Source organism: Microcaecilia unicolor, chromosome 1 (genome assembly GCF_901765095.1).
Source record: "Microcaecilia unicolor chromosome 1, aMicUni1.1, whole genome shotgun sequence".
Classification (NCBI taxonomy): Eukaryota; Metazoa; Chordata; class Amphibia; order Gymnophiona; family Siphonopidae; genus Microcaecilia; species Microcaecilia unicolor.
This window is the reverse complement of record NC_044031.1, coordinates 432,769,977-432,794,633: the sequence shown is the minus strand read 5'-3', so window position 1 is coordinate 432,794,633 and position 24,657 is coordinate 432,769,977. Positions and strand designations below refer to the sequence as shown.

At 44.0% G+C, this 24,657-nt stretch overlaps 1 protein-coding gene across 2 annotated transcripts in view; it reads left to right on the top strand.

The window, feature by feature from the left end:
• Nucleotides 1-24,657, top strand: part of AFG3L2 (AFG3 like matrix AAA peptidase subunit 2) — a 159,364-nt gene that overhangs the window by 49,968 nt on the left and 84,739 nt on the right. For both annotated transcript variants that reach the window (XM_030212346.1, XM_030212338.1), the window contains exons 5-6: nt 5,239-5,391; nt 14,118-14,192. In XM_030212346.1, the coding sequence (XP_030068206.1) occupies nt 5,239-5,391; nt 14,118-14,192 (228 nt within the window). The remainder of the gene's footprint in view (nt 1-5,238; nt 5,392-14,117; nt 14,193-24,657) is intronic.

Here is a 24,657-nt window from a genome sequence, read left to right as displayed (position 1 = left end):
TACTACTTGTAATTTTGTTACAAATGCTATAAATTAAAAAAAGAGGGATCACATTTTCCCAAATGTACCTGAATCCAATTCAGAGAGAGATTCTTTCCCTCTGAGTCGTCTTTGTTTTCTAGATGTAGATCAGTGATCTTCAATGTTTTTTTTTTACCTCATGACACACAAGGTGCAAAAATTGTCAAGGCACATCATCAGTTTGTTAAGGAGATAAATATATATACAGTGCACTCCATTTAAGTGCACATCGGATAAGCGCATGCTCTGTTTAACTGCATGCCGTACTTCGGTCCTGTTTTTGGCACCATCAATGTCTATGGGGACAAACTTCGGTTTAGCGCACCACTGATGGTGCAAGATTCGCTTATATGCATGGTTTAAGACCGCTCCTCTGCAGGAAAGACTCCGCATAAGCGCACGCACGGAATATGGAAGACGATTGGCACGTGACAAAGGGGCGGTAAATTTGAAATCTCGTTGGTTAACTGCCACAGGCAGAATAAGCAAAAGAATGTTGTTAGAGTGTACACTGGAGTCGTCGTCATCGCGCAACTGTAAGACTTTAACACTGGCTGAACGAATAGAAGTTCTTAAAAAATTAGAAAACAAAGTCAAGCATCTATTGCTAAAGAATATGGTGTCAATCCCAGTCAAATTTCACATATCTTGAAGCAGAAAGACCAGCTTCTGGAAGACTGGCAAAACAATATAAATCCACACCGGAAACGTAAATGTGCAGGAAAAGCTGAGGATGTAGAAGATGCTCTTCTTCGGTGGTTTTCTCAAGTCAGGAGCAGACAGTTTCCTGTCAGTGGTCCACTGCTTATGGAGAAAGCTAATCAGCTAGCTGAAAGTCTTGGACTGACTGAATTCAAAGCCACTGTTGGATGGTTGGAAAGATGGAAGGAGAGGAACAACATAAAATTCAAGAAACAGCATGGTGAAAAACAAGACGCTGATGACTTTGGTGCTGAAAATTGGGTTGTTTCAGTTCTTCCTACCATCTTGAACGAGTTTGCACCTTGTGACATTTTCAGTGCTGACGAAAACGGTCTCTACTGGCGAGCAATTCCTGATGGAACACTTGCATTCAAACAAGCCAAAACTACAGGAAGTAAAACGTCGAAGGACCGACTGACGATCCTCCTGTGCTGCAATATGAATGGGAGTGAGAAGTTGGAACCCCTCGTCATTGGAAAGAGCAAACAGCCCCATTGCTTCAAGAATGTTAAGCAACTTCCTGTGTCATACGAGGCTAACACAAATTCATGGATGACTGGGGAAATTTGGAAGCAGTTGCTAAAGAAGTTAGACACTAGAATGCGGGCACAAAAGCGTCAGATTTTGTTGCTTTGTGATAATTGTGCTGCACACAGTGATGATGTCAGGCTGTGTAACGTCAAGGTGGTCTTCCTGCCACCAAACACTACCTCTGATCCAACCTATGGATCAGGGCATATTAGCCAATTTCAAACAACATTATCAGGCTCTTGTGCTACGTCGTCTGATGAACATTATGGATGACCAGACTGGCAAGGATAAGCATGCTGTTGAACTGGCTCGTAATCTATCACTGTTGGATTCCCTACATATGCATAAAGAAGCCTGGAATCATGTTACATAGGCAACCATTGTGAACTGCTACAAGCGGGCAAGCTTTGTTAAGGATGTGGAGAGGGAAGAAACAGATGCAGCTGTTGCAAACGCGTCAGATGAACAGGTTATTGACATCCCAGGCAGTTTTACTGAAGAGGAGTTTCATCACTACGTAGCTGTTGATTTCAATCTGCAAACAGCTGACGGGAGCACTGATGTCGAGATATGCGCCTACACGCAGGCAACAGCTGCTGATGAAACAGATGATGAAATGAGCAGCGAGTCACATGCTGATGAAATTCAACAACCTGTCACTTTTGCAAGAGCGTTGGAGAGTCTCAACACTGTGTGGGCCTATCTGGAGGCCACTGGATGCCAGTGCTATGACAGTGTTTACCGTCTGGCAGACGTAATCTATGGAACTCACAGACAAGTGTACAGAGGACTATGACATTACTTCAAATAAGCCTAACGTCAGTTAATGGAGATTGTATACTGTATGTATAATAAACAGTACTGTACATATGTTTATCAAATGCCAAGCTTCTTTGGGTCACAACGGTTAAGTGCACGCTCCGGTTAACTGCATGTATTTCTTTGGTCACAGACCCTTGACCCTTGCACTTAAGTGGATTGCACTGTATGTATATATATATAGGTTTTTTTTTCTTATTTAAAAAAAACAAGTATTAAGATTGTGTTTACAGTTCAATAATTTAAAATTTAAATATTGTGTTATCTTTATAGCCACAAATAACATGCATTCAAAAACAACACAAAATCTATACCAGTCTCATCTCAGGCCCACCCAGTTTGTCCTGACAGTAGCCAGTTAGACTGCATTGGTAGTGGACACTGGACAGCTTTAGTTCTGCCGTAGTTCGGCAGAAAATCAGCAGCTCTCCTGTCCTCGCTCCTGTTTGTTTTTTGTGTGTGTGTGGTTGGGTCCACTCCAGGGAAGTTGGTCGCTCAAGCGTCACATTGCTGCTGCTCTCAGTCCATCAGTCGGCCTCACTCTCAGGGCCCTGCCTTGCTTTGCCCCAAGTGCTCTTGTGGCGCACACACCAGTGCCACAGGAAAAAAATCTGCCATCGGTGCATGGCTCCTCACTGTCCGTCACCCTCACTCTCAGGGTCTTGCCTTTCCTTGCTTGCCCCCCAGTGTCCCCATGTTGCGCTCAGTAGCGCCACAGGAAAAATCTGCCAGCAGTGTCGCGGCTTGCTTGAGGATAGTTGTGGAAGCAGCAAGCATTCATATGCAAACAATGATGGCAGACAAAGGGCACATTGATTATTTTGTGGCACGACTGGTAGTGAATTCATATTGAAGGAGATTCTCATCAGGCCTTAAGCACTCCCCTGCGGCCCCACAAACATGCACAGGAACCAGCACAACGGAGCACAGGCTGCAGTGCTCTCTGAGTCTGCTGCTGCAAAACATGCACACAAATTTGGAAAACTGAAGCCCAGCTGCCCAGGTAAAATACATATTTTTTGAACATGTACAGTGTAGTGGTGGTGGTGGGCTCTTCACTGCTTAGGGAAAAAAAAGGTATATTTAATCATTAAGTATACCTTTTGTTTCCCTAGGCAATGAAGAGCTCACCCCCACCCAGAAACCCACCAGCAATGAATTTTAATGTTTCTGGGTGGGGGTGGGATCAGTTTCCAGTTTAAAATAAAAAAAGTTGTATATTTTTTCAGGTTGTGGGTTTTTGGGTGCGGCTAGTCTCTGCAGTGCCCAGGTTAAAATAATAAAAAAAAAGTTTTATTTTAATGTAGGTGTGTTTCTGGGTGGAGGTGGGCTCTGCAGTGCACAGGACATTAAAAACAAAAGGTTTTATATTTAATGCTGGTGTGCTTCAGGGTTTGGTGGGGGGGAGATGCCAGACTATGGGGGAGATGGGTAGGGAGTATGCAGCGCTGCGTATGCCTTGTAGCGCTATAGAAATGCTAAATAGTAGTAGTAGTAGTAGTAGAGTATGGCAGGGCTGATGCTAGGCTACAGGGAAGGGTGAGGGGGTAGGGTATGACTGATGCCTAGCTATGGGATGGATGATGGGTAAGGGAAGGGCTAGTGCTGGACTACGGGGGTAGAGAAGAGAAGGGCTGATGCCGAGCTTTGGGGATGGTTCAATGGGGGGGGGGGTAGGGAAGGACTGATGCCATGCTACAAGATGGATATTGGGGAGAAGGGAAGGGCTGATTTAATTCTATGGGGATGGATATTTGGGGGGGGGGGGGGGGGTAGGAAAGGGAAGGGCTGATGCTGGGCTACAGGGATGGCTGGAGGGGTAGGGAAGGGAAGGGCTGATGCCAGGCTACGGGGATGGATATAGGGGGAGAGAAAGCAGTAGACCCAAAGGAAGGAAAAAAGACTTCAAAGGTATTTACCTGTTTTGCTTAATCAGGCACTTACATTTGTTATTGTAAATTGTAAGCCACTATGAACCGAAACTTGTTTTGGATAATAGTGGGATGAACGAATAGATAAATACATACATACGTACGTACATAAATACATAAAGCAATGTTTGAAGGATATATGCAGTTGCTGTAATTATATTGCAGGATCCTGTCATGTGTGTTGAGATGTTTGCTATTATAGTAGACTTATGTCTGGTCAAGTTTAAGATATGGGATAATGTAACTATATTTAAAAATATTTTTTCCATTAAGTATGTATGTGGTTTATGTTGATGCAGGGCAGCTGTAGGACAGACTACTTAGAAATACATCATTAAGAGCATTCTAAGGCATTATTTTGTAGTATCTCAAGAAACGCTACTCATACCTATATACGTAGTGCCCACCCAAAATGTCAGGTCTGGCTACGCCACTGCTATGCATACGTATTGTTGATCTCCACCAACACTATACCTGATGCATTCCAACTCCACAACATCAGTGCTAAAAAATAGCCTCATCCCCGAAAGCTCTGTCCCCATCCACACAAGCCTCAAACTGTTATGATTTTATATTTAAATCTTTTTTTAAGTATAAAAAGGAACAGTATTATGTAACAACTGTTATTTATACATCACAAATAGAAAATAATACATAATCCCCCCCTACTGTCTCCTCTCCCTCCTTCCCCTTCACAAACATCCCCTCACCTATACTCCTTCCCTGCCCCACTTACAAAGGTGCCAGAAAGGGCCTGAATTGGTTCAGTTCAAGAATAACTTGCCATATTACCTCCACTATGAACTGTTCAGGGTGGCTTAGGGCAAAGAACACCAAGACAAACTGAGCTTGGAAAGCACTCCTATTAACTCAATCCCTGTGGAAACCACCTATCACCATATTGGTGGTGGTCTGTAGGAGGCAGGAGTGATCTCCAGTCACTCCTACCCATGCCGGCTCCAATCTCAAAATGGCTGTGGGGACCTCCAGGGGCGGTCTCGCAAAACTGCTATGGGAGGTCCCGACAGTCATTTTGTCAGCAGAGCCTGCATGGGCAGGAGCAACTGACTCAGAACTCCTGAATAGAGTTTGTGGAACCCTAGGGTTCTGCGAAACTCAGTTTGAGAATCACTGCTATAGGGAATACTTAGCCAATGGACTGTTTAAGAAACACATAGCCCTTCTGTCAGTGGAATAAAAGTATATATATATTTTTTTTCTTTCTTTCTTAAAGGGGGACATTCCATGGGATGACAAAGAATTTAGATTCTACTTCATGTCCGGCACATTATTTTGGGCAGCTATTACGTACTACTTTTTCTTCAGGAGCTCAGGGAGAGAGATCACTTGGAAGGACTTTGTCAATAGCTATCTCTCCAAAGGAATTGTGAGTATCATAGAGGTATTTGTACGATTCCAGTGTCAAATCACAATAAAAGTAGTAATGAGTTTCTGGTATCCTGTGTTGTGAAATGTATTTATGGGGTCTGACTACTATATAATATACAATGTTGATGTAGTCGTGTTTCTATCAAAACATAAATGATACTATCTCTAGAGTTTCTACAGTGCGATGAGGTCATAGGAACCTGTCATTAGAAAGTAAAATTATAAAGACTTGATTTACTGAACTCGATTTTCCTTAGTATCTGTAACAGATGAATCCAGAGATTTGTGTGTTGTGTGTCCGTCTTCCGGCAGGTGGAGGTAGCGATCACTGACTTGAACACAGTGATATAAGACAGATGGCTCGTCCCGTTGTTAGTATATCTCTGTCTCCAGCAGGCGGATAGATGGACTTCCACTAGCTCCTGAATTTATTTGTTTGGAAAACTCCTGGTGTAGGTTTCTTAGTCAATCGAGTGTGGGGGTGTTCTGGCTGTTTGGTACTACCTTTAGAGGCACACCTGGTCACCCCAGGTCCCCTCCCCCACCTTGTCCTTGCCCCGGGTACACTTGGTTCCTCAGCTGGCTTTGGTTCTTGCCTCTCAGTGGGGGGAAAAACCCACCACAAACTTCTTTTGGGGTTTTGTGTCTTTCAAAGAAAAGAAAAGGGAGCTTGGCAGGGAGAAAAGCAAAACTTATTCTAAGTGTGTCTGGCTGCAGAGGGGGTTGCCCGGGAGTCAAGGTGTCATTGGGACACATTCCAGCTACAAAGGGGCGAGTGTACCTTTATGTCTTTATCTCACAGTTTTTTTTTCTCTGCCGACAAACTCCCCTGGGATGGCTGCTGAGGCCTTGAAACAATGCTCCCACTGTGGGAAGTGGCAAGCAGCGTTGGGCCTGTGTACAGGGGGCTGCGCTGAAGTGATCTTGGGGCAGGCCGCGGGACCAACGTATAGTGATTTGTTTTCTCGTGCACGATCACCTCGGATACAGGCCAGCATTGCTCTGCAGCACGTGCTGGCAACCATGTTAGCACCTTCCCCGGCAGGACCGTCAATCAAGTAGTCATTTGAGGATCTCAGGGAGGTTGTGGGGGTCAGTCCCTTGTCGTTGAGCGTGCGGGGGGGGGGGGGGGGAGGTTACTGAGGAGCCTTTCCCCCCTGGATTTTGTGCTTTTGATGCACCAAGCCTTTCTTATGTAGAAGGCTCGGCCCCCTGCAACTCCTCTGCTTCAGAATTAATCCTGGTCGGGACCTTCTTATACCCTGGATATGTACCCTCCTGAAAAAAGGAGGCGTTTGGGGTCACCGTCTGAGGTGGGATTGTTGGCCTTGCCCCCGCTTTTGGAGCCGGCGCTGTCAGGGATGTCTAGGCAGATGCCCTCCTTGGAGGACTTAGATAAGGAGGAAGTTCTGACCCAGGTGTCTGACGATCCCACAGCCGTGAGAATTTTTCATAAGAAGGAGCTGCCCTCCTTTATCGTCAAGGCTTTGAAGGTTCTCAATATTTCTTCTGAGGAACCTCCAACTCTGACCGTGGCTAACCCCTAGATGTCCAGCACTAGAAGGCCCTCACGGGCTTTTCCTGTGCATGAGGCGATTGAGGAGCTCATTTCTGATCAATGGGCCACATTGTATTCCGGTCTCAGAGTGGTGAAGGCGATGGCGCGGCTATATCTGCTTCCTCGGGCACAGTTGGAGAGGCTTAAGCCACCTTGGGTTGACTCGTTGGCAGTGGCAGTCACCAAGAAGACCATGCTGCCAGTGGAGGAGGGTGTGACCTTGAAGGATGTGCAGGACAGGAATCTAGAGGTTTCCTTGAAATTGGTATTTGAGGCTATTGGATTCAACAGATGGGGGAAGCGTCCTCAGAGGTTGAGGAGCAGCCATTTGCAGATTTCCCTTCGATGGAGTCTGGGTTGACTTATTTCGCAGATTCGCTTTATGACCTTGTGCTTTCTTCTGCCAAACAGATGTTACTGGCTGTCATGGCCAGGTGGCGGTTGTGGCTCAGTCACTGGGCATAAGAACATAAGAGTAGCCATACTGGGTCAGACTAATGGTCCATCTAGCCCAGTATCCAGTTTCCAACAGTGGCCTATCCAGGTCACAAGTACCTAGCAGAAACCCAAATCGCGGCAACATTCCATGCTACAAATTCCAGGGCAAGCAGTTGTTTCCCCCTGTCTGTCTCAATAGCAGACTATGAACTTTTCCTCCTGGAGCTTGCCTAAACCTTTCATTAAACCCAGATATGCTAACTGTTGTTACCATATCCCCTGGCAAAGATGTCCAGAGCTTAACTATTCATTGAGTGAAAAAATATTTCTTCCTATTTGTTTTAAAAGTGTTTCCATGTAACTTCCTTTAGTGACCCCCCCCCCCCCCCCGCCCCCTTAGTCTTTGTATTTTTGGAATGAGTTAAAAATCAATTTACTTCTTCTCGTTCTAAACCACTCAGAATTTTGTAAACCTCAATCATATCTCCTTTCATCCATTGCTTTTCCAAGCTGAAGAGTCCTAACCTGTTTAGTCTTTCCTCATGTGAGTGGAGTTCCATCCCCTTTATCATTTTGGTCGCTCTTCTTTGAACCTTTTCTAATTCCGTTATATCTTTTTTGAGATACGGCGATCAGAAGTGAACGCAATACTCAAGCTGAGGTTGCACCATGGAGCAGTACAGAGGCATTATAGTGTTTTCGATCTTAATCCCCATCCCTCTCCTAATAATTCCTAGCATCCTGTTTGCTTTTTTGGTCACCGCCGCACATTGAGCAGAAGATTTCAACGTATTATCTACAACGACACCAAGGTCCTTTTCTTGAGTGCTGACCCCCATGGTGGACCCTAGCATCAGGTAACAATGATTCGGATTATTCTTTCCAATGTGCATCACCTTGAATTTGCCCACATTAAATTTCATCTGCCATTTGGATGCCCAGTCTTCCAAGTTCCTAAGGTCTTCCTGCACTTTTTCTCAGTCCGCTTGTATTTTAACAACCTTGAATAGTTTTGTGTCATCTGCAAATGTAATCACCTCACTTGTTCCGATTTCCATATCATTTATAAATATGTTAAATAGCATCGGTCCCAGTACAGATCACTGTGACATTCAACTATTCACCCTCCTCAATTGAGAGAAATGACCATTTAACCCTACCCCCTGTTTTCTGTCCAATAACCAATTCCTAATCCACACCAGAGCATTGCCTCCTATCCCATAACTTTTTAATTTTCTCAGGAGTCTCATGAGGAACTTCCAAGGAGCAGTTCAATAAGCTTCCTTTTTGGGGTAAGCAACTATTTGGTGAAGACCTTAAGCAATTGATGAAGGGCTTAGGGGACATTAAGGTGCATCGTTTGACTGAGGATAGGCAGAAGCAAGCTTTTCGGCCGAGTTCAGCTTGGCAGCAGTTTAAGGAGACCATGAAATACCGGTGGGGGTGTGGGTCATCCTCCTCCTCCTTTCAGAGGTCCAGATTTCAGGCCCGAGTACCCTTTTGAGATGAGAAGCGGAACAAAGGTTCCATAGTCTGTGCCGCTCCCACGCAAGGTGCTTCCCAATGATGGGGTGCTGGTTCACTCTTCGTCTCTGCGGATAAGGGATCAGTTGACTCAATTCTATGAGGAATAGACCAAAGTTACAGTGGACCAATGGGCACTCGATATTATCAGAGACAGTTACTGTCACAAAACCCCTAGTCACCCGCCTGGGCTTAACCCGCAGCTAGTTAGAGGGTCTGTCCCCAGCACAACTCAGGTCTGCCTGCACCTGCTGCACTAGCACCCTCCTCCCACTGACTGGGTCACAACCGCTTCTGGGTGAGTCTCCCGCCCTCCAGTTATCTCCAGTGATTTCTAGGTTACTGGAGCCACACTCCCATTGGTCCCACAGTTCCCAGAAAGCAGTCACAGACCCAACACACAGACCACCAGGATTCTTTATCAATCCAGACAGAGAGGCAATAAGTAAGTATTGTTTATTGTCTTTTTAAAAAATCTAACACTGGAACAAAATAGTGCAATCAGCAAACAATGACAGGTAACTGAAGTATGGATCAGTTATAACACTAATTAAACATTTGTATACTGTCTAAACAGTACGAGGGAAGATCAGGACATATAATTCACTGAGCCTCAGCAAAGAGAATTGTCGCTCTTTTCTCCCGGGCTAAGACTGAAGCAACAGCCAGCAACAACTGCTGGGTAATTTCAAACTCCAGGCCAATCAGAGCCCAGTCAACAAGTTTTAAAAGTATACTGCTCACAGTACTGTAGATTCACTTCTTCACTAATTGAAACTAAAAGAGTACATGCACTTTTCTGTATCAGCTTTAGCATAAAGCATGCACCATTGTTCTGTCATAGTTAGAGATAGAGTTCTCCTATAGGAGGTTTTTTCTTGGAGTACCCGTATCTTGCTTGGTGAAAGCAGAGAGCAGTTTTTTCCACCCTACGTGGCTTTCTGGAACTCATAGCGGTAGCTCTGGTCCACTGTCCAAGTTAGGACGTGGATGCTAATAGATTTATTTTGTGGTGCTGAAAGGAGGAGCCTATCATCTAGTCTTGAACATCAAGCAGGTCAATCAGTTTCTCAAGATTCAGCATTTCCTCATGGAGACTCTATGCTCCGTGCTGACAGCAGTACAACTGGGGGAATATTTGATGGCACTGGATCTCAGGGAGGCATATTTGCAGATCACCATTTGACCTCCACATCAGCAGTTTCTCCGTTTTCTGGTACTGGGTCGGCATTTTCAGTTCCAGGCTCTTACTACTACTACTACTACTACTATTTAGCATTTCTATAGCGCTACAAGGCATACGCAGCGCTGTACAAACATAGAAGAAAGACAGTCCCTGCTCAAAGAGCTTACAATCTAATAGACAAAAAATAAATAAAGTAAGCAAATCAAATCAATTAATGTGAACGGGAAGGAAGAGAGGAGGGTAGGTGGAGGCGAGTGGTTACAAGTGGTTACGAGTCAAAAGCAATGTTAAAGAGGTGGGTTTTCAGTCTAGATTTAAAGGTGGCCAAGGATGGGGCAAGACGTAGGGGCTCAGGAAGTTTATTCCAGGCGTAGGGTGCAGCGAGACAGAAGGCGCGAAGTCTGGAGTTGGCAGTAGTGGAGAAGGGAACAGATAAGAAGGATTTATCCATGGAGCGGAGTGCACGGGAAGGGGTGTAGGGAAGGACGAGTGTGGAGAGATACTGGGGAGCAGCAGAGTGAATACATTTATAGGTTAGAAGAAGTTTGAACAGGATGCGAAAACGGATAGGGAGCCAGTGAAGGGTCTTGAGGAGAGGGGTAGTATGAGTAAAGCGACCCTGGCGGAAGATGAGACGGGCAGCTATGGCCTGCAGGACCGTTTCCAAAGGTCATGGTGGAGTTGATGGTGACTCCTCTATAAGGAGGGGGTTCGGGCTCACCTGTATCTAGACGACTGGCTGATCCAGGTGTACTCGAGAATACAGAGCCAAGCAGCCACATCCAGGGTGGTCTCATTGCAATCACTCAGCTGGGTGGGCAGTTTTCCCAAGAGTCATCTGGTGCCACACAAAGGTTGGAGTACTTTGGTGTCCGCTTCAACATGGTACAAGGTAGGATTTTCATGCTAGACCTGTGGATTGGCAAGTTTCAGGGACAGATTTGGAGCCTGCTGTGCTCCTCATGCCCCTGCACATAGCACTGTGTGCAGGTACTGGCCTCTGACAGCAGCATTGGAGATGGTCCATTGGGCAAGGGTTCACATGAGACTGATACAACAATCGCTTTTGAGTCGTTGGTCACCAGTGTCCCAGGATTGCCAGCTATGACTGCTATCGGTGAGGTGCAGCATGGCCTGGTGGTTGCAGGATGTCAGTCGCTGAAGGGAGTGCCATTGGCGTCATCCCAGTGGATCTTAGTGGTGGCAGATTCCAGCTTCTTGGGCTGGGGCGCTCATTGTCTGCACTTCAGTGCCCAAGACTGTTGGATTGAGGAGAAGGCTCAGTTATCCATCAATTGGTTGGAGCTCTGGGCAGTGACCAGTGCTCTGGAGGTATTCTGGAACCTGATAGAGGATAAGCCAGTCTGGATGCTCTCTGACAACACGATGGTGGTGGCGTATATCGATCAGAGCAGAGCGCGGCATTGGTGGAGGAGGCGTGCCTCCTCTATATGTGAGTGGAGAGTCATCTTCAACATCTCTCTTCGGCTTATGTTGTAGGAAGTCTGTGTACAAGTGGATTTCCTCAGCAGGGCGGTGCTGGACCTCGTAGAATGGGCTCTGTGTTCAGGATGATAGTCAAGCGTTGAGGCACCCTGGTGCTGGATCTGATGGTGATGCAAGCCAGTGCCAAGGTTCTACAGCAGAGGCTGGAAGCTCAGCTCAGATGGGCTGGACAGCATGATTCAGCCATGGCTGGTGGCAAATCTTCTCTACATCTTTCTGTTGTGACCATTGATAGGACAGGTCCTGCACAGGATCCATCAACATCTGGGGCAAGTGATGGTATGCAGACCTGGTCTGTGTGCTTGCGGACGATACATTCTGCCTGCCTGTGGTTCCAGATCTGCTTTGTCAGGCTCCCATGCACATGGAGGAACCCTCCCGCTTTGGTCTTACATCTTGGCTCTTGAGCAGTTGTATTTGAGCCACAAGGGATATTCAGAGCCTGTCATTTCTGCCTTGCTCCAGGAGTGCAAGCACTAGACCACTACAGCATATGTGAGGATCTGGTGGACATTTGAATCATGGTGTTCCAGGAAGGGCTTGTCACCATTGGTGGCTCCTTTGCCATGCATGTTGGCTTTCCTGCAGGAGGGTCTTCAGAAAGATTTGGGCTTTAATTCGCTCCTAGTTCAAGTTGTGATGTTGGCCTGTTATAGGGGACCTGTTGCGAATGCTTCACCTGCAGCACATCTGGATGTGGTCTGTTTTTTGAGGGAGGTAGTTTGGCTGAAGCCTCCCCTGGGGGCTCCTTGCTTGGCCTGGAGTCTCTAGTTGGTCCTTTGGGCCATGCAGCGGGCTCCTTTTGAACATTACACAGACCACCCTTGAAGGACTTGATGCTTAAGGCTGTTTTCCTGGTTGTGATGGTATCATTGCACTGGGTGTTAGAGTTGCAGGCTCTGTCCTGTAGGGATCCCTTTCTCCGATTTTACGAGGTAGGGGTCATGATCAGCATGGTTCCTTTGTTCTTGCCGATTTTACGAGGTAGGGGTCATGATCAGCATGGTTCCTTTGTTCTTGCCTAAGGTGGTGTCGGCATTTCGTCTCAATCAGCTGCTTTATCTCCTATCATTTGAGATGGAGGATTATCCACGAGAATTTGCATCATCGTGGTATCTCAGTGTGCTGAAGGTGCTGCCTGCAAATGACGAATGAGTTCCGCCTATTGAACTATCTCTTTGTTCTGATGGGTCCCCAGAGAGCACAGGCAGCTTCCAAGGCCACTTTAGCTTGTTGAATCATGAAGGCTATTGCCTCTGTGTATTTGCTGGAGGGGCATCAATCCCCAGAAGCTCTCCATGCTCACGGCACAAGAACCTTCTCAACTTTGTGGGCAGAGTCAAGGGATTTTTCCCTGGAAGAGGTTTGTAGGTTGGCCATGTGGGCCTCTCTGCATACATTTGCTAACCCACCCACCTTAGACGTGGCGGAGCAGGGGGCTTTGTGGTTTTGCGCTGCAGTTTTGGCTGCAGGGTTAGAAGGGTCCCCCTCCCTACATAGGGAATGCTTTGCCACATCCCACAAGTCTCTGGATTAATCTGCTACAGATGCTATAAGGAAGGTAAAATGATGTCTTACCAGATAATTTTATTTCCTTTAATCGCAGTAGATGAATCCAGCATCCCACTCATTCTGCAGTGGTCAGAGTTATATTTTCCTGGATATGGAGCCTAGGATGCAGACTGTGTAATATACTTTTTGGGGGTTGTTGCTTTTGTCTTGTTCTAGCTGTCCAAAAAAAATGCCGATTTCGAAACAGATGAGGGACGGCCCTTGGCTCCTCAGGAGATTGCACATGAACACGTGGGGGCAACAACATTGTAACCATTGACTGGCACATTGTTTCAATCTTGGGCCTGTTGTTGGCTCTCCTGCTTTGATATGTGATATACTGACTATGGAAGGAGCTATTGATCCTATATCACTGTATCGAAGTTGGTGATCTCTATCTCCACCTGCTGGTAAATGGACACAACCCACAAGTCTCGATTCATCTGCTGCAATTCTGCTGCAATTCAAGAGAAGAAAATTATCAGGTAAGATTACCATATTCATCAACTTTGAAATTCTATTTGAAAAAAATCTTACATGCCTAATGTAAAAAAAAATGTGCTTCCTTCATAAAGCACTGAGATATCATCTTATCATTTTGTAAAGGATTTATTTTGGATTATATGCATTTGAAAAAATGTAATAGAGCTGATAGTGCATTGGAAAGCACATAAGTAATCTGCTTATTCCATTTTATTATATATTATGCGAGACAAAATATTGATCAGGACCTCAACTTAAGACGATGATGATTCTTAGTCCTTTAGATGTGAGAAGGATTATGCTCTATTTGTCCAAAGATTTTGAATGCAAATTATTTTTGCAAATTTGATATTCCACAATTTCATCTTTAGTTATTTTGTAATCATATACAGCCAATGGAACTTTAACTACTCCAACTGATGCAGGTTTCACTTTTTCTTCATAACCAATCTGTTTACTTTATTTCACTTTGTACTAGGTGGACAGGCTGGATGTGGTGAACAAACGCTTTGTTAGAGTGATATTTACAGCGGGGAAGTCTCCTATTGATGGGGTAAGATATTAATGTGTGTAATAATTTCTGGGAGGTGTGATGAGGCCAGAAGAGCAGCCAGGCAATCATCACAGCAAATATCACGTTAGATATTTGATTTATAGTGTAGCTTCAGAATAGCTATTTTTCTCTGAGAGGATAGTATAGAGGGCAGAGAAGTGAGAGAAAATATACTATTTCCTACTCACTTGCCCTGTCCTTTATCCTCACCTCTTTATTCCCTTACCCTTAATTGTTCTGTTTACCTGTCTTATCTAGATTGTAAGCTCTTTGAGCAGGGACTGTCTTTTGTGTATGGTGTACAGCGCTGCGTATGTCTTGTAGCGCTATAGAAATGATAAGTAGTAGTAGTACTTTATTTTACATGTATCTTTCTTTTTTTTAATTCAAAAATACAGGCAACAGAATATCCAGCTATATACTGTGTTTAATACTTATCAACTTTACTTTCCTCCACATTTTGGTTTTGCATTTACCCAGATTTTTGCCTTGTGACAATTCCCCAGATGAGAAAGAAGTGCACAAGACTACTTCTGGTGGAATTCTGCACCAGTGCACATTGTAGAATTCCCCTTCGTTGTGAAATTCTGCACTTGCCACACAGAATTCTGCACAGAGACCAGAAGACAGTGTTGCGCCCTGTTGTTCTCTCTGGCCCCCCTCCCCACTGAGTCATACACTTCAAGCTCAGCCCCACTTTCCATCCCATGAGATCCCCACCCTAGGACAAATAATTTCTAATATCTGTTTTAACCCTAGAGCCTAAGTTGTTGAAGCCAGTGAGGAGGAAAGCAGCCACAGACCAGGCTGCATCTTCCTCCTCCACTGCCTGGGAGCGGAGGATTGGCCTAATGATTAGTGCAGTGAGCTTTGATCCTGACAACCTGGGTTTAGTTCCCATTGCAGCTCCTTGTGACCATGGGCAAGTCACTTAACCTTCCATTGCCCCGGGTACAAAAACTTAGATTGTGAGCCCTCTAGGGACAGAGAAAGTAACTGCATATAATGTACGGCACTGCTTACATCTAGTAGTGCTATAAAATGATTAGTACTAGTAGTAGTAGTAGTAGAAACTATAGTTTTAAAACCACGGGGCTCTATGGTACTACATTCGACCCTCAGCAGTAGAGGGGGAAGATGTGGCCTGACATGCAGTTGCTTTCCTTCTCACTAACTTAAAGCTTAGACTCCAAGGGTAAGACCAATTAATTAGAAGCATTTTGTTCTGAAATTAGAGCCCTGTGGGAGGGGAGCTGTGCTGCAGGGGATAGAGAAAGAGGAACTAAACTCGAGAGATTTTGAAGAAGTAGGAGAGAGAGCTGAGGGTGTGTTCCTGGTTTTACTGCCTTCTTTTAGAAAGGAAGAATGTGGGGACAAATTTAAAACTAGATATCTGTCAGGTAGTTATAAATTATTTGGAGTCAACCAATTAATTTAGGTTGTCAGATTATCTGTGCTTTTTAGAGGAATAGGAAAGTTCAAGCTACATTTTTTGATGGCTCAAGGAAGCTATTTCTTCAGCTTATATTTTCAAGGGTAAGCAGCCTCTTAAAGAATTGAAGGTACATTCCATGAGAGATTTGGCTACTTTGTGTCAGAGCTGCGCATGGTGATGCCAAGTGATATTTGTGAAGCTGCAACATGGTCTTTCTCTACATATGTCTGCTGAGTTCTACAGATTGGATGTGGCTGCAAGGGCAGAAGCTACATTTGGGGTAGAGGTGCTTAGAGCAGGGGGTTACAGAATCCTTCCCTTCTTAAGATTTGTTTTACTACATCCCACAGACTTTGGACTGATCTGGTGAAGACGATAAGGAAGGGCACATTAAAATATACCTGTTAATTTTCTTTCAGTTTGCTTTCTTCTTTCTTTCTCGCTGTTTCAGTTTTATACACTCATTTTATCCTGCTGTTTTTTGTTCAATAAAAAAAAAAAGAGAGAGAGAGAAAAGTGACAATACATGATCTAGCTGGGGAGGTACAGACACAACTGGCATTTTCACTGGATTGCTTAGTTATTCACTACTGCATGGTGCCCTTATTGGGGTGAAGCACATAGGACTTCATTTCTCTGTCTCTATCCGCTGTTGGGCATAACCCATAGGATCTTGACTGGTTTGATAAGACTTGAGGAAAGAAATTTAGCAGGTAACTTTTAATTTGTCCTTTCATGCCCTCTGAGAATTGTCTTTCTGCAGGTCTTAGGGGGTCTAGGATAAGGCTGCCAACTAGAGCCAGATTCACAGGACAGGGAGAGAGAAGAGATGGTATCCGTATGTTTCTTGATTTGGTCTGCGACCTCAACCTCTCCAAAAATGATATCCCCCCCCAGCATGAGGCATCCGCCAACCACTGCTGAACAGAATATTCCAAGTCAGAAATACGCAGCCATGAAAGTCTGTGCATTGCTATACTCTGTGCAGATATCCTGGATGCCACATCAAAAGTGTCCTGGCCAAGTACTTTTGACATGCCTTTTGCTGCTTGGCCAACTAGCATAGTGACTCGGCCTGTCAGGAGGGAGCATCTCAAGCAGGTCCATCAACTTGTGCACCGATTTTGCAAATAGACGCTTGTGAAGAGCTGGTAGGATTGTATTCGGGAGATGAGCTTTCAGGCCTGCAACATATTTCTCCCAAAAGAATCTAGGGTTCTAGCTTCTGTACCTGGGGGTGCCGAGACATAGTCCCTGGAACTCCTGGCTCTTTTGAGAGCAGATTCCACCACCATGGAATTGTGAGGCAACTAAGGCCTATCAAGTCCAAATGTGCTGTGGATCCAATACGTGGAATTGATTTTCTTGGGCAGTACCGGAACCGACAGAGGGAACGCCCAATTCCTAACGAGGACTCCCTGAAGTACCTCATGAAGGACAGTCACAGCCTCCCTAAGAGACTTGTAGTCCAGGACCTGGAGCATCTTGGCCCTGGGCTCGTCTTCTACTTCTAAAGGAAATAGAATGGCGTCAGCCATTTCCTTTACAAAAGATGGAAATAAAAGGCTCTCCAGGGTAGACTTTCTCCTTTCAGGTGGAGGGGAAGGTTCTGAGGTGGAGGACTAGCCTAGTGGAAAGGAATAGCCTAGTGGTTAGTACAGTGGACTTTGATCCTGGGGAACTGGGTTTGATTCCCATTGCAGCTCCTTATGACTCTGTGCAAGTCACTTAACCCTCCATTGCCCCTGTATATACTTTTCCTTAGATGAGTCCTACAACTTTGCAAATACATTCAAAGCGGTTTACATATTATATACAGGTACTTATTTGTACTTGGGGCAATGGAGGGTTGTACTTGGGGCAATGGAGGGATTTGCCCAGACTCATAAGGAGCTCTAATGGAAATCAAACCCAGTTCCCCAGGATCAAAGTCCAGTGCACTAACCACTAGGCTACTCCTCCACCTGAAAGGAGAAAGTCTACCCCAGAGAGCCTGCTGTCCTCGGAGAATACATACTACAGGTAAATATCTTCGCTTTAACTGCAAGACATCCTTGGCAATTTAAGAAGGGGATTAAGGACAAGAAGGGGTGGCAGTTTCTCTTAGTTCTCACCCAGGGTGTGATCTTTATACTTTGCTTAATGTGTATGCCCCAAATGAGAGGCAAGGAGAGTTTTTAGTAATTCTCGGTAAGCTTTTATCCCAAACTGACAATTAACACGGTGGTTGATGGTATACGCAGAAGAATCAAAGCCACTTTTATAGCTTTCTAGCACAGAGGAAGCAGACACACCCTGGGGAGCGAGATTACCCATACCACTCACAGGTAAATGGTTACATGACAGTTATTTGTATATAGATTATTGACTCAGCAATACACAAATTCTGCCCCATACGAGCTCCCATCATATTCATAATTGCACGTGATCAGATCACTCTCCGGTGACTTTCATGGTCTCAATAGTATCAGAACCACCAGTGGTGCCTGCATGAATCCCTTTTATTGGACCCTGGCAATATTACACCTGGAGAAAGACTTGCTAGAATATGTTCAGTTCACTGGGGAGGTGAGCCTGGGGATTCTCTGGGAGGGACTCAAAGCAGTAATGAGGGGGTAAGATTATAGCTCTGTAAGCACATATACATCATAAGCGCTCAGAGAAAGAGCAGCAATTATGTCAAGAACTGGCTCAATTGGCGTACCAGGCCAAGAGAGACCCTAGTTCCCCCCGCTCAGTGAAATGAGCAGCTGCACCATGTGCATTTAGTGCTTAATGACCTGCAACTGGCTGATATCTCCAAACACTTGCAAAGGGTGCAATAGGCTCATTTTGAGTTTGGTAACGAGGCTTTTTGTTTGCTTGCTTTTAAGTAAAAAAAAAAAAAAACTTAGCTCCCATAATCTGTCGAGGATGAGAAGGGATGAACTATCATATGACACAGGATATTCATGCTATTTTTACACGTTACGATACTAACCTATATCAGCCAGATGTTTTCTCTACAGAGGAAGAAATGCGGAGATACCTAGGTAGGCCTGGTTTACCTGGCCTCTCCCTGTTGCATGCAGAGTCTCTCTCTCTGTCTAAACCCATTGTTTTGGAGGAGGTACAGTAGGCCATTTGAGAACTCCTGAACAAGAAAGCACCTGGCCCCGATGGCTTCACTGTCAAGTTTTACAAATGTTTTAGTAGGCATTTAGCCCCATTTCTACTCCAGGTTTTTAACGTTTTAGACAAGTGTGATGAGTTGCTGCATTCAGCTTCAATTATGGTTATCCCAATGCCAAGGAAAGACTCCCACTTATGTAGCTTCGTCTCGCTCCATTTCCCTTTTGAGCTCTTGACTATAAAATCTTTATGAAAATCATAGCTAGGCACCTCAACGGATTCTGCCAACTTTAATAAATGATGATCAGGTGGGATTTAGAACGGGGTGCCAGTCTTTTGATAACATCAGGAGAGCTTTGCATATGATCTATAATGCTAATGCAGATAATATTCCTATGTTTTTCTTATCTCTGTTGCAGAAAGAGTTTGGTCGGGTGCATTGGCCCTTCATGTTCTCAGTTCTGGACAGAATGGGATTTTCGGGGTATTATCTTTCTTCAATATGTTTGCTCTATGTCCATCCCTTAGCCTATCTTACTAACAATGGGGTGCTGATGGAAACTTTCACCCTGAGTCGGAGCTCTTGAAAGGGCTGTATGCTCTCACTGCTTTTGTTTGCCCTTATTATCGAGCCCCTTGCACAAACTATCCATGCTCAATGGGCCATGTCGGGGGTACATCTGGGGGGCAAGGGGCATAGGAGTATGCTCTTTGCAGATGACATTTTGTTAGCCTATTCTCTTTGCAGATGACATTTTGTTAGACTTGACGTCACCCCTCACGTCTCGTATGCAAGTCACATGGGAACTTGACCACAATAACACAGTTTTGGGGTTTAAGGTCAATCTTAACTAAGTCAGACATTCTGGGCTTGCAGATTTTCCCATTGGTGTCAGCTGCATTACAATTCCAATTCATATTTGGGGATCAAACCTACTCCTACACTGGTTGGGTTCTACATGGTTAATTTTTCCTATAAAGTACAGGAGTTATTCACTGAGTTTGTTAGATGGGAGGATCTTACTATATTTTGGCTTGGAAGAGTACAGGCTGTGAAAATGCTTCTCCTCTAGTTATTGTATCTCTTCATGGTACTTCCTCTTCCCATCCTTCCTCCTTTTTTTTTTTGTAAAGCTGAAGAAATGGATTTTTTCTTACATATGAGGGAAGAAACCGCCCAGGGTAAAAGCAGCCATGCTCTGTCAGCCTAAAGTGAGAGGGGAAATGGGAGTTCCTGACTTCCTTCCTTTCAGGCTGCCCAGTTACAAATACTGGCGGAGTGGTTTGGATCTGCTTGGAAAGCCTGGGTCTGGATAGAGCAGAGTTGGTTGTCACAGGCCCCCCTGGCCTGTTTTGTGGCTTCCAAAAAAAAAAAAAAACTACAGGTGATTTTTAAGACGCTTCTGTTAGCCTGAGGTTTCCTCTTCAAACTTGGAGTGCTGTTTGGGAGAAATTCTTCCTGGTACACCACTACTTTAGACAGTTGGCCCTATCTACTGCCCCGGGGTTTTGCTGGAGGGGGGGGTGCAGTCTCAGTCTATATGATATGGGAACACTTGTGTCCCCTAGTCTTTGTACTAAAGAAAGAGTAAAAAATGATTCACTTCTGGTTCTACACCACTGAAGGTTTTGTACATCTCAGTCATATTTCCCGTCAGCCGTCTCTTTTCCATGCTGAGGAGCCCTAATCTCTTTAGCCTTTCCTCATATGAGAGGAGTTCCATGGTCACTCTTCATTGAACCTTTTCTAATTCAGTTATATCTTTTTTGAGATAAAGCGACCAGAACTGAATGTAGTACTCAAGGTGAGGTTGCACCATTGAGCAGTACAGATACATTATTTACCATCTCTTTCCTAATAATAGATTGCTCTTTCTCATTTTCTGTCTTTGCAGCTTTTGTGGACTGTGAAAAATTGGAGGAAGACCTTAGGAAATTGGAAGACTGAGCATCCAAATAGCAGATACAATTTAATGTGGACAAATGCAAAGTGATGCACAATAGGAAGAATAATCCAAATCATAGTTACCTGATGCTGCTAGAGTCCATCTTGGGGATCAGCACCCAAGAAAAAGATCTAGGTATCATGTTAAACAATATGCTGAAAATCATCTACCCAGTGTGTGGCAGCAGCCAAAAAAGTGAACTGGATGCTAGGAATTATTAGGAAAGGGATGGTAAACAAGACCAAGAGTACTGTAATGCCTCTATTGCTCCATTGGATGACCTCACCTTGCGTACCTCGTTCAGTTCTGGTTGCGGAATTAGAACTGTTCCTAGAAGAGCAACTAAAATGATAAAGGAGATGGAACTCCTCTCATATGAGGAAAAGCTAAAGAGGTTAGGGCTCTTTAGCTTGGAAAAGAAATGGCTGCGGGGAGATATGATTTAGGTCTATAAAATCTCGAGTGATGTAGAACAAGTTGAAGTGAATTGATTTTTTTACTCTTTCAAAAAGTACAAAGGCTAGGGGGACACTCAATGAAATGACATGAAAATACTTTTAAAACAATTAGGAGGAAATGTTTTTTTCACTCAGTGAGTACTTAAGCTCTGGAACTCGTTGCTAGAGGATATGGTAACAAGTACTTAATGTATCTTGGTTTAAAAATGGTTTGGACAAGTTCCTGGAGGAATAGTCTGTTGTTGAGACAGACATGAGAACCCACTGCTTGTCCTGGGATTGGTAGCATGGAATGTTGCTACTATTTGGGTTTCTGTCAGGGTTTCTGGATTGGCCACAGTTAAAAACAGGGTACTGGGCTAGATGGACCATTGGACTGACCCAGTATGGTTACTCTTATAAGTTGCATTTGCCTTCTGTTGTCCTAGCTTTGACATAAGATAGAGGAGCTGAAGGCAGCACCAGAGTTCTCCTATAAAGGGAGCATATGGTCTGGTCTAGCAGGAAGGGAAATTAACAGGTAAGTGCAGATATCATCTTCCATGTTATCTGAAGTGCAATTGCCAGGCTGGGGATTCAAATTCAGATCCCCTGTTAGGAAAATAAGTTATTGATCTATACTAATGAAATGCTATGCATATAAATTTTCCATCACTCTAGATGATGGATTTCTCACTCATACTTATGCAAATTCTCCTGCACAGTCAATATTAGACAATCTAGGCAGAGGTTGCTCATAAGCAAAATGTTTCTGTATTTTATATATTAAAAAAACTGTAGCATTAGCTTGGATTATTGAAATTTCTATTTTTATTTTTAAATATTTTCTAAAGTGCTCTTAGGCTATTAACTGGCTAGCTATATTAGGAAGTATTAAGTATTGCATCACACACTTGTATTTGGTTCAGAAATGTATGTTCTCAAGCTGTAGGTTTAGTGAAAAGGAATAGGATGGGCAGCCAGAAAATTTTTGATTCATGTAGTTTCCCATGTTTACAGAGATTTTCGCTTTATTCATTTTTGGTTGGTCATTTTGTCGGTTTTCTTTAATAGTATACATTATGTGGAAACTTGGCGCACTGTTTTATAAAGAGAATGCACTCTCTTCTTGATGGGGTGTATGTATGTACAAGTTTGCAGGTGTACAGTGGTTCACACACGCATGGTGGATCCACTGTTGGGAAAGAGTGTGCCTTCTTTCCACATAGTGCACACATTCTTTGAAAGTAGTACGCACTATTATTGGCGAACGGCAAAACATGAAATGTCATTTTTTTTTCTAATCATTTAGGTTTGGTAATGATCACTACAAGTTGGAGCAGTTCAGTACAGCGCCTGTTAACATTTCTTGATTTTATTTGTTGTATTTTTTAAAATCTGTATAACAACCTGAATAATAAACATGATACAGATAACCAAACAGATTAAAAAGATGGTAAAAGCATAAGGCTTTTCACATGGTATCCATTGTACAGTATACTAGAGTGAAAATGACAGAAGTGAAGCAGAGAAGGAAACATTTTTTAAAAAATGAGTTTCAGTTGGAAGGGGGGGTTAGGATGGGGTGGCATGAATGCAGAGCCTGACAGTGGTAAAGCTTCTTCTATATTGGTGTATTTGTGTAGAGCAGGGGTTCTGAGGACTGGGACACATCCAGCCCATCAGTTTTTCAGGATATCCATAGTGAATACGCGTAAGATAAATTTGCATGCACTACCTCCATTGTGTGAACATCTCTCTCATACATATTCATTATGGGTATTCTGAATACCTGATTGGCTAACTTGTGTCTCAGGGGGCTGGTTTGAGAGCCCCTGTGGTAGAGCACAGTATTATAAAGTGGTGCCAGAATAGAGATTAAATTATTTCATGTGCAACAGCTTCTATACTATATTTTTTCTACACCAAAAGCTACACTGGTTAATTTCTTTGGAACAGGCCTTGACAAATTTTCTCAAGCTAGGACCCAGCAGCAGCAACCTCTTTTCCTCCCCCTCCCCACAAACAAAGTTGGATTGGCAGGCAGCAATGTTCATTCTCTCAGTCAGCAGTTCCCAAATCATGCGCTGCAGTACCCTGAGGGAGCTGTGACACATTTTAAGACCTGTTTCAAAATTGTGGCACCCATGAAATGGCTGGCTGGGATGCCCAAGCCCCCACCAAGGGAGTGGTCCACTGCCTGAGCCCTGAGTTCCATACTGCTCAAGGAAGTTGGCAGCATGCTTCAGCCACCGACGCTCCTGTGCATTCTGAGTTCATGTTGAACTAAGCATGCGGGGGAATGCTGGCATTGGGCAGCTTGGGGCTTGGGCAGTGGACCACTTCAGCTGGTGGAACTTATGCATCCCTGCCAGCAAAAGGTAGGACTCCATACCGCTGCAAGGGGCAGGGGGATGAAGAAGACCTGAGAGGAAATGTGTGGCCTAGGTTCACCATGAAAAATTACTTAAACACTAAGGGCTCCGTGAACTGAGGAAGTTTGGGAACCACTGCTCTAATCTGTGCATGTCAGCATATGCACACAGACTGTGAACCCAGTGCATATGGCAAAATGTAGTGCACAAGAAAATAAACTACTATGATAGATTTTAATTTAGTTTCCCTGTGCTGCTTTTTAACACCTATCTATATTCATCTGCCTAATCATCTGATATCTAATTATTTCAAAAAATAATGATAAAATAATTTAATGTAGAATTACATTCATTAAAGCAATCACTTAAGTAATGCTTTTAAAATCCCAGTGATATTTGCATTATATATTTGCCAAAGTACCGTTGGCTCATAGCGGCTTATATAACGTTGTACAAAACAAAATGTTTTGCATGCATAGAAAGAAAGCTTAGTAAATCAGGTCCTTAATGCACAATTTGCATGGAGCTGGCAAAGGCATACAACTAGTGCCCCCTCCTAAATATTCTTGTAGCTCTGCCCTGTCCTCACCCTGTGTGTTTTATCCACTCTCCCTGCCTCCAGTCTTTCAGCACCCTACCTATTGATGGTGTTTTCTCTCTTCATTTCTTAAGTAGAGAGGTGTGGTAGCCATGTTAGTCCACTCTTAAAGGTTATCAATAGAAATCAAACAAAATAAAACATGGAAAAGAAAATAAGATGATACCTTTTTATTGGACATAACTTAATACATTTCTTGATTAGCTTTCGAAGGTTTTCAATCTACACAGACATCACATGAAAATAGCCGGTGCCAGTCAGGCCCCCACCCCTGTGGGCCAACACTTCACAAGACCAGAACACTGCACCAGTGATTTCACAGTAAGAATATTGAAAGGTAATTTTAAAACAATACAGGAACGTAAGACCTTTGAAATAAGAATGATTGAATATTTTGACACCCAACAAACAGGACTTAATAAGGATCTGGGTTTTCTAACTCATTATAAAACATAAAGCTGTATTTCTCTATTTATTTCTCTGTTTATTACCCTTCTCTCACCTACCAACACCCATTCTGTTAGAATATCAATGAAATGCTTTGATGTCCCCATGCATACCCC